The sequence below is a fragment of the Camelus dromedarius genome, chromosome 3 (genome assembly GCF_036321535.1).
Source record: "Camelus dromedarius isolate mCamDro1 chromosome 3, mCamDro1.pat, whole genome shotgun sequence".
NCBI lineage: Eukaryota > Metazoa > Chordata > Mammalia > Artiodactyla > Camelidae > Camelus > Camelus dromedarius.
In genome coordinates, this window is record NC_087438.1 from 92390357 (window position 1) to 92400778 (window position 10422).

Here is a 10422-nt window from a genome sequence, read left to right on the forward strand (position 1 = left end):
ATCTAAAAGAAAATGTAACCTTAAGCTGAACCATTATTACATGCACAAAAAAATTCCTTAATATCACCATATAGTCAGTTTTCAAGTTCAGTTGTTTCATAAATTATCTTTTAGTTTATTTGACTCAAGATCCAAGTAAGGTCCGTTTATTCTATTGCTATGTCCCTTAAATCTGTGTCTGTAGTTCTCTATGCATCATTTCTCCTCCCTTATTTAGTTGATGAAAAAAAGAGATCATTTGCCCTGTAGGATTTATTTCCAGTCTGGATTTTGCTCATTTTCACCTCTGTGGTGTTCAGTATTATTTGATTAGTTGATGGTTAGAGCTAGAGGCTGTCAGATACAGGTTTTAAAAACATTTTTTTGGCAGATGTACTTCATATTTAGTGTTTTATATCATTGTCAGGAGGCATGTAATTTTTGGTTGTCTCCTCAGTGTTTTTTGAGAACTAGGGCTCAAGTGACAAGTTGAAGTGGTCCCACATGGAACAATATTGAGGTACATTCTAGTGAGGCCTGAGGATATTATTTCAGTGGGCTGGGGAAAAATATTCGGCTTCTTAACATATAGAACATCGGGATTAAATACATTTTAATTTATAATCAATCTTAGAAAAACACAACTCTGAGAGTTTAAACTTCCTTATGATGAGTTTGTATATTCTCTCTCTGTTAAGAATCTAGGTCAGCCTATTAAGATAAGATTCCAGGAATCTGAAGAAAGACCAAAATTATTTGAAGAACTAGGGAAACAAATCCAACAGTATATGAAAGTAATCAGCGCTTTCAAAAACAAGGTATCTTTTTTTATTCCTCTTCCCTACTACTGTTTTGGTAAAGTTTTGAGACATTTACATAGCAGTCTTTTAAACTATTGTTTAATAATACTGGTTTCTTTTTGGATCTTAATATCCTGTATAATATTTATGGAGTCTTAACTAAGAACTCTGGTATTTGATGCTCTTCAATAAGTGGAATCTGGAATTGAGCAATATTGTTCAGTTTCCTTTTCTTGCTATGAAGTGTTTCATTGGTGACTTAATCTGCTCTATTCTGCTCTTAGAACATATTAGGTAAATGATTTGGTTTGTTATGCAGATGTAGGACTGTCTCAACTATAAATTACTTATCAGGGCTTTTGAGCACTTTACAAAATATATCTCATCAATATATTATCTCATTAAACCCACACAGTACCCTTATTAAGTAGGTGGTGGTATCGACATTTATGGCTAATTTCTAAGCTTCACCCAAGGTTACTATTGGAGCTGGGATTTGGCCTGAGGTCTGATTCCAAAGTTTGGGTTGCTAACCACTCCACTCCAGGTTCTTGATGTATTGTCAGTGCAAGAAACTTTAAGGCAGATAAATTGAACTTTTAAAAAAATATTGTTATTTTAATTTTTGAATTTTACTTTTGAAAGGCCTCCTTTAAAAATTGTATTACTGTTTTGAAAAAAGATTGTTTTGGTTTCTAAAGTGGGTGCCTGCGTAATCTTAAGGTCTCGTATCTAATGATAGTGTAATTTTTTTTACATTGTGAAATTATCTCTCTAAGATTTTGTGTAAAGCATGTGCTGTTTATACTGTTGAAGCTTTTTAATTACACCTTATGTTTTTGACTTTAAAATGTATTTCCTTAGTGTTTTGAAAATTGAGGTTTTTCTGTTCTTGAATTTTTAAGGAATTGAATGTCTATTTAGATTGTGAGGCTAGATGTGCTTCATATTGGGAAAGGTGTAACTTTTTGAAAGATGGTGAAGAACTACGTGATATTTGAGTAGGGAGAATATCATCCCTGACACGTTTATGGTTGACTCCTGGTTACAGGAGGACCAGTATGACCATTTGGATGCTGCTGACATGGTGAAGGTGGAAAAAAGCACGAATGAAGCCATGGAATGGATGAATAACAAGCTGAATCTGCAGAACAAGCAGAGTCTGACTGTGGATCCAGTTGTCAAGGCGAAAGAGATCGAAGCTAAAATTAAAGTAATTTACAATTTTAAAGATTCAACGGTCTTGTCAGTCTCATTATTTATTATTAACAGTCCTTAAAATGACATTTAGGAGAGAATTTCATTATTGCAACTTAACTAATGGCTTGGGGATTGGGCAGGAAAGGGTGGACTTGGGTTTTAGTATGTCATGTGAAATTTATTATTTTATAAGAAACTACAATTTTCTCTCCTGCTGTTCTAGGAGCTGATGAGTATGTGTAATCCTATAATTTCAAAACCCAAACCCAAAGTGGAGCCTCCAAAAGAGGAGCAAAAAAATGCAGAGCAGAATGGACCAGTGGACGGCCAAGGAGACAACCCAGGCCCTCAGGCTGCTGAGCAGGGTACAGACACAGCTGTGCCTTCTGATTCAGACAAGAAGCTTCCTGAAATGGACATTGATTGATTCTAACAATTGTTTATATTAAAACAGACTATTATAAAGCTTTAAGTTGTCAACTTTGTTCTAAATATCAACTAGAGCAATTAAATACTGGAGATTTCTTAGTCAGTTTTTAGGGGTTTTGGGGGGAGGGGATATTAGGTAACGTATGGAGCATTTTGACTTCTAAATAGTTAGATACAGAAATGAAGTGCATTGTATCATTTTCATAACGGTACTATTTAGGAGCCCAGTTAGTCTTACTGAGCTTATGCTTCACTCCTTGTATGTTTAATCATGCTTATACAAAGAGAAGTTTGTTTTAGAAAGTTGAGCTATAGCACAAGCTATACCTAGCTATCAAGCAAACTTTTTGTTATGACATATATGGCAGGAACTCTAATTGTGCTATAAAAATCTGCTGTGGAGATTGCCACAAAGGCTCCCCACCTGGTGTGGGGATGGGAGAGGGGTTTCCCTCTGTTTCTGAGAGCTAGAGCATGGCATGGATTAACAGAACAACAAAGGTATGCTCTGACCTTCTTCACACTAAACTCTGCTTTGACTCCCACCCTTATTTTCCCCTCTTTCCCCAATTAAAGGAACTCCCGTTACAAATGCCATGTGTGTTGCTCTCGGGAAAGTAGACCCTTTTTACTTTCAAGTTGTTAACTGAGGTTTTTGGACCTGGAGGCTCTTGCTGAGAATGTATGTTCTTAAAAGTTTGTTGACTAATATCCCAAGGGTCAAAGTCTAAATAATTTTCTCCTCGGAAGATTAGAATTGGATAGATGTATTGTTGGGTATAGGCATCGTAAATTTAATTGAGGAATTAATTCTTGTTAACTATGGTGTAAAGATTTGTATCCTGGCCTACTTATGCAGGTGAGAGATGTTCTGTATAAATTTGAGGTATAGCTTGAAGTCCTAGGACAAGAGTTAAAAGTTCTTTTTAGCTCATTCACAATCATCTATGTGTTAAGTGTTAATATCTGTCATAATTCTACCGATTTGTATGTGTTAAACAGCTGACAGATCCTACAAAGAACTAAGATACACTGGATTGTACTGGATGAGTCTGAAATTAGTGTTAAAGTGTGGTGCAGGACTTCAACACCTCATTCTTACTGTGCAGCCAATGTCAGGAGCACCAAAGCATTCCCTGTGACTTGCCCTTTGGGCAGTGTTGATAGGAGTGAGGCATTTTGGAAACTCTAAGGGAATCCTGTAGTATTAGAGGCCAGACCTGGTACCTGCCTTAGAAACTGTTACAGGCTTTGGTTACATTTTGGACCTTTTGTAATGATTGTTAATCTGTATAGCAGAGTGCTTCTCTGTTAATTTTGGCCTATGTTATTAGAAATAAGATTATACCTTGAATATTTAGAATGTTTTCATCTCTGCACCAAAAGATGTACAGAGTTTTACAAGCTCTGAAGTGCTATAGAGAAACATTGCTTAGAGGAGGAAAGTGGAAGTGTAATTTTGTTGGTGTGTAAGTATGCATGGAAGCCTTGCGTCACCAGGACTTGGCCCTGTTCTTAGACCATCCTCTGTCCTTTCTCTACCTATCCTGCTTCAAGAGTTCCAGCTGGCCCGCTGTGAGGCCAAGACCTATTTTGGAGTGCTGGCTGCAGGATTAAGCCAATTCTTATGCAACTGACTCAATCCTTAATGGCCATTCTTCTGAAACCTTTTTTTTGTGTGTGTGCTGGGGAGGGTGAGGGTGTTGGGATGGGGGTGAATTTGAGGTTTAAAATTTAAGAGAAATAAGATGATGTGGTCTGCTTGCTCTCTGTTTAGACAGGCTTGAAGACCAATTGGATTTATGTGGAGGCCAGACCAGAGAGTGGTAATTGATAACTTGTGTGCAGGCAAGCATTTATCCAGGCTGCGTTATCCAAATTGGTTTGTTAAAGTTCCAGGTTACGTTCTTACACAAAGAAAACATTCAGTAAACATGAGACAAGTTTAGGAAAAATTAATAAAAAGAAACCTGTCTTACACTCAAAGGAATGGTTTTCTTAATTTCATAATGAAGGATGTGTATGTGTGTGTATGTGTGTTTTCAATAAAAACTTTTCTCGAGAAGTAAGAGTTCTAGCTGAATTCCAGGTTGTTGACTTCTGTCAGAGACCTCTATTCTGAAGAACATTTCAGGCTCAGCACAGTGGGTGGTAAGAAGTTGCTCTATTTCCATACATATTCTCCCATGTTGAGTCTTCGCTCACTTCTCTGATGTCGGAATCCTTCCCTTGCTCCTGTGACTGCCCCTTTCAGGGATTTGAGAATAGCAAGAGGTGGTTATGGCCCCATGAAGGCCAGTGCCAAGACTGATGCTTGCCCCTTCAAGGAACAGGACAGGGCTCAGAGTGTGCTAGTAACTGCTGCTACTGGTGGATATGTGGTGGGGGTGTGGGTGTATATATGTGGAGTGGTGGTGAGTGATGAAAGAGGGTGAAGCCATCAGAAGAGACCCTAATGGTACAAAGCATGGGGCCTAGATGAGGAGGGGTCAGGTGCCTTCCTGTAGGCTTGCCACTTAACAGTCCTGATGCTCTGGCTGTGTTAGCTTACCTGCCAGGCTCACCAACAGGGCCTGTGCCAGCCACCTTCGAGAAGTGACTGGAGTAAGGTTTTTGTCTAAGGCCTCTGTCTTTGGGAGAAAAGTGGAAATCTGGTAACAGGAGTGGGAGGCCTAGGCGCAGCTGACTAGTGATGAAGAGTATAGCCATTTTATGGGGGTGTTGGGGAGTCAGCTGGAAAGAGTAACAGCTCTGTTTACCTAGTAGTGGTACCACTGTTCCTGGGTATCACTGTAAAAGAGGGTGTTGGAGGCAAAGCCAGAGCTAGCGTGAAGGTTCTTCCATGGGACAACTTCAGTTTAATGTGAAGAACCTCCTTCACATCTCCCATGGAGTTGGTGAGGATTTATGCAGAGGCTTCAGACCAGTGGTCTTTGAGATGCTTTTCAAACACCTCAAGTGGTTTTTGTGGGGGTGCTGTCAGAGGTGGTAGGGCTAAGAGTTTGGGGTCCTGGTGTGGAGCACTGCGGGCTAGAGCTTTTTAGCCTGAAGGTGGCATGTTTTAGGGATGCTCGTGATATGTGCAGAGTGGTTGAGTCTGGGGGAAGTTGGAGGTAGTGGGACTTTTAAAATAATCCATGTTTGAGGCGGGGCCGGGTAGGGGGATGAACCAAATGAAGGGGTAAAGGGCAGATCTTGGTACTGGAGGAAGACAGAAGATTCAAAGTGACTAAAAACGATGCTTTTGGAAGTTGGGGAAGTTAACCTTGATGGGCTAATGACAAGGCAACTCAGGCCAGGCTTCAGGGGCCTGATGACATTTTACAGATTGGGCTTTTGATGTTAAGACTTCTGTATACCTGATCAATCCCAATCGTTTTTCTTTAGTGGCTGTAACAGATCATTTCTAAGGTAAAATTATATATAATTCAGGTTGTATAACAATATGCACCACTTCCTATATTTGGAGAGAACATGAAATATTTGCATAAATACCAAAAACTGGTGGGTATTTCAAAATGAAATGGTTTCTTCCCAAGGTAGGATTGTGGGTGATTTCTGTTTGTAAATTTTTGCTTGTTTGTATTTTCTAAGATAATCTGTAATAAGCATTTAGGAATTTTGTAATGTTAGAAAAATTAGAAGTGTATTTTAAGAAGAATGGCTCCAAGGTTTCAAACTTAGAATAGAGGACATAATATACGTGGACCTTCCAGTCTGCAGGAGTCAGTGCAGATGTTGGCAGGAGTCTGGATAAGATTAGGAAGATGTACAAAATAGAACTGAGAGATCCTGAAGCTACAGTTGGATGTGGAAGGAAACTTTGAGGGTCAGACTGTATTCCTGCTTTGGGAGTGAAGGATCATGTTTAGCAGTGTCAGGAAGAGGAAGTGGAAGCTTTGAATGAAACAAGGAGTGGCCAGAGAGGGAGGAGGGAAGTTTGAGAAGTGGCAGTGGCCAGCGGGGCTAGACGCTGTGGGGATGCTTTAGAAGGATGGGAGCTGGGCTTCATGGGAGTGTAGTGATGCTGCAGGTGGAGATTATTTGGTCAGGAAGCTTGGTCTAGTTGAAATGAGGGATCAACGTGGGGAAGAAGGAGGTTAGGCAGCATCCTAGGCCAACTGTCCTGTGTGCAAATGGGAATAGTTTCCACCAGTTACCTGGAGTCCTCGCCTGGGAAGTTCTCCCTTGCCTGTGGCTGAAGCAGCCCTGGGCTCTGACCCTCAATTCCTTGGTTCTCTTTGAGTTGGATACTGCTATTTGGAGCACATGTCTTAAGTGTAGACATGAAGGAGGTGATCTCTTTAGCAGCAGGCTAGACGGCAAAATGGAAAAATGGCAATGTTGTGGTAGGGGCAACACTTCCAGGACGATAAAGTGGGGGAGTAAATTTCTAGGGCATCAGGGAAGGGAAGACCTCAGATGATGTGAGAACAATACAGAATACTTTCCAGCTCTAATAACCATAAACAAATGCCAGGCCAATCCTGACTTTGTCACTCCAGTTTTGACACATGTTGTAAGGTCAGGGAGGGAGAATAAGGGAAGCATTTACTTCGGGAAGCATTTACTTCTAACTTGGGATTTGCCAGGTTCAAGGACAACAAGAATAATAATAATAAAAAAAAAACCATGGAGAGCTGTGTTTTGGGTCTTTTCCATTAGTTGTGCCTGTATTTACATCCTTTGAAGGCCAGGTGGACTTGTAAGATTTGGAGTCCTGAATCAATGGAGGGAGAGAAAGCACTTAAAATACTTCTCTTAATAAGTAAGCAGACCCTTAGCCGGTACAGGCATTGTTTTTTCTGCATGCACTTTTTTTTAAAAAACACCTTTATTGTGGTATGGTTCCTATACAGTAAACTATGCATATTTCAGATGTACAGTTTGATGAATTTTGATGTATACACTCATGAAACCACCACCACAATCAAGATAACATTTCCATCACTCCCCAAGATGTGCAATTTTCGAATTCCGAATTTATCCCTTCCCACCCTCTACCTCCTGGTGACCATGTTTATTCTCTATGTCCGTGAGTCTGTTTCTGTTTTGTAGATAAGTTCATTTGTGTCCTTTTTTAAAAAAATACTCTACATATAAGCGATATCATATGGCATTTCTTTCTGGCTTACTTCAGTTAGAATGACGATCTCCAAGTCCATCTATGTTGCTACAAATGGCATTTTATCCTTTTTATGGCTGAGTAGTATTCCATTGTATATATTTGTATACACACACACACACACACTTACCTAAATATGTACACATACACACACGACATCTTTATCCAGTCATCTGTTGATGGACATTGAGGTTGCTTCCATGTCTTGGCTATTGTACGTAGTGCTGCTGTGAACTTTGGGGTGCATATGTCTTTTTGAATTATATTTTCTCCAGGTATATACCCAGGAATGGGATTGCTGGATCATACGGTAAGTCTATTTTCTACATGTACTTTTAACATTAAAAATTTATTTTATTTTATTTTATAATTGAAGTACAATCAGTTACAATGTGTCAATTTCTGGTGTACAGCACAATGTTCTAGTCATGCATATACATTCATTTTCATATTCTCTTTCATTAAAGGTTATTAAAAGATATTGAACATAGTTCCCTGGGCTATACTGAAGAAACTGTTTAAAATCTACTTTTATATATAGTGGGTAACATTTGTAAATCTCAAACTCCCCAAATTTATCCCTTCCCACCCTCTTTCCCCAGTAACCATAGATTGTTTACTACGTCTGCGAGTCTGTTTCTGTTTTGTAGGTGAGTTCATAGTGTCCTTTTCTTTAAGATTCCACATATGAGTGATATATGGTATTTTCTTTCTCTTTCTGGCTTACTTTACTTAAAATGACGATTTGTAGGTCCATCCATGTTGCTCCAAATGGCATTATTTTATTCTTTTTTTATGGCTGAGTAACATTTAAAATAGACTGGTTTACTGTTCAGTCAAGACTCGGCTATACCCTTGGGGGAGAGAAAGCTGGAAACACTTGGAAAACCATCTCAATGGCTCAGTTTCCAAGATGTAAATCCCAGCAAAGCATTTATGAGGATGAGCTGGATCAGTAGATGTTCCAGAAAAGGTTGGCCCAAATGATAAAGAGTAGCTTTCAGCAATGCCAGTGGGCAGTCTTCTAGGACTCAAGTGAGAATGCCATGAGGACCAGGAGGGCTGCATGGGATAGAGATCAGACAATTATGGAAGCCCCTTGAGTGAGGGGTCTTTGCTCTGTGACTGGTCCTGTCCGTGTCCATCCTACACCCTTCAACTGAAAGATGAACTCTGCCTAGTTCTCAACTACCCCATGCAGCCAGCGTGAAGGACGGAATACCTGAATATACACGTGCAATATTTGCAGTGAACAAAAAACAACGTAAGAACTATACTTGAAATCACATGTAACTCTCTACTTTGTGGATGAGGAAAGGGCCAAAGCAGGCAAAGCTCACAGAGCAGGTGGTTGGCAAAGCCAGAAATCCTGAGTCCAGCTACTTTGAAGAACGTTAATCTTGTGGAAAGCTATGTGCCTAGAATATGGGGCTTTTTGCCCTCCAAAACAATCGCTCTGCATACAGCATGATTTGAGGTAGAGCTGGCTCTCTAGGAATCCCATGGCCCTCCTCCAGCTTGTTCTAATTTGGTGTGTGAGCTGCAGTGTTAAAGCTGCCAGGTGAGGGCGGCATCACTCTTCCTTTGCCTGGGGTCAGACTACTCCATGGTGAGTCCCAGACTTCAGAGAATGCAGACGTCCATCTCCTCTCCCTCGGGGAAGGTAAGAGCAAAGCAGGTGTGGTTTATATAGGGGTGGGGAGTGGGAGGTACAAACTATTGGGTGTAAGACAGGCTACAGGGACGTATTGTACAAGGGGAATATAGCCAATATTCTGTAATAACTGTAAATGAAGTGTAACCTTTAAAAATTATACTTAAAAAAAAAAAAAGACAAGTGTGGTTTAACGGAAGCCCCAAGCTACAAAGCAGAGGACTTTTATGGACTTGTGCTGTAAACCCTAAGGTCCTATCACTCAAGGTGTGGTATCACTTCTTATAAAAGAATATTGGACTGACCCCAGATTTTGGGTAAGTACCGAGCCCAGTGCTCAAACTCAGCTGGGCTCTTGCTAAAAGGCAGATTCTGATTCCATATGTCAGGGAAGGGCTTGAGAGACCAGAGTTCTAACAAGCTCCCCAGGTGATGCTGATCTTTTTGACTTGTAAACACTTAACCTCTAGGGGCCTCAGTTTCTTCTGTGATCACACCAGTCCTGCTCGTCACATGAAATGATGGATGTAGAAGACATTCAAGACAAACAAGGGATAAAGGTATTGTGAGCACCAGGCATGTAACTTGCCTTTTTAAGCCCCACTAACAGAGCAAGGAGCAGCTGACCCAGGTATAAGCAGTCCCAGGCTGTGGAGGAAAGTTTTTTATCCTTATCTTGACAATAGCCCAGATTCCTGAGGAACAATGTTGAGTACAGCCTAAGGAGCAGAGAGGCACTGACCTCCTCCTGGGACAGATGGTACTGGGTTGGGGAGGAAGTGTTGATTCTTGCCCCTAGACTGCACATGAATCCACCCTACCTAGTGCCAGAGGCTCCACCACTCCTTTTGGCTTGATTCAGTGTGATCCCATTGGTAGCCCCAGAAGGGTGCTGGCACTGACCTCTGTAGAGGGTAGGGTCTCCAGCTATGGATAGAGAGTCCCAGGAAGCAGATGTATGACTCTGAATCCTGGACTTCTGCTGCAGCTTCAGAAAGACTGAGGTAAATGTGAGCCTGCAGACAGCTAGTTGAGTGTCCTCTCCTTATCCTATGGTAAATATCCCGGTTTTGAGTGGTATGAAAGACACAAGGTTCCCTGGTGTATGGGGGACCCTTGGTCTTCTCCACTCATCCCTTTAAAGAGGACTGCCTCCTGCTATTGCCCACCCTCTATGACTTCTGTCTTGGCCAGCTTGTTTTCCGGATTTCTGTAATGCCAAATCAGGAGAATGG

General features: G+C 40.8%; 1 protein-coding gene across 2 annotated transcripts in view; it reads left to right on the forward strand.

The window, feature by feature from the left end:
• HSPA4 (heat shock protein family A (Hsp70) member 4) overlaps window positions 1-4394 on the forward strand; it is a 40084-nt gene extending 35690 nt beyond the window's left edge. For both annotated transcript variants that reach the window (XM_010981451.3, XM_064484200.1), the window contains 3 exons: window positions 678-797; window positions 1831-1992; window positions 2203-4394. In XM_010981451.3, coding sequence (XP_010979753.1) covers window positions 678-797; window positions 1831-1992; window positions 2203-2406 — 486 coding nt within the window. In that variant the 3' untranslated portion in view covers window positions 2407-4394. The remainder of the gene's footprint in view (window positions 1-677; window positions 798-1830; window positions 1993-2202) is intronic.
• The last annotated feature ends 6028 nt before the right edge of the window (window positions 4395-10422 follow it).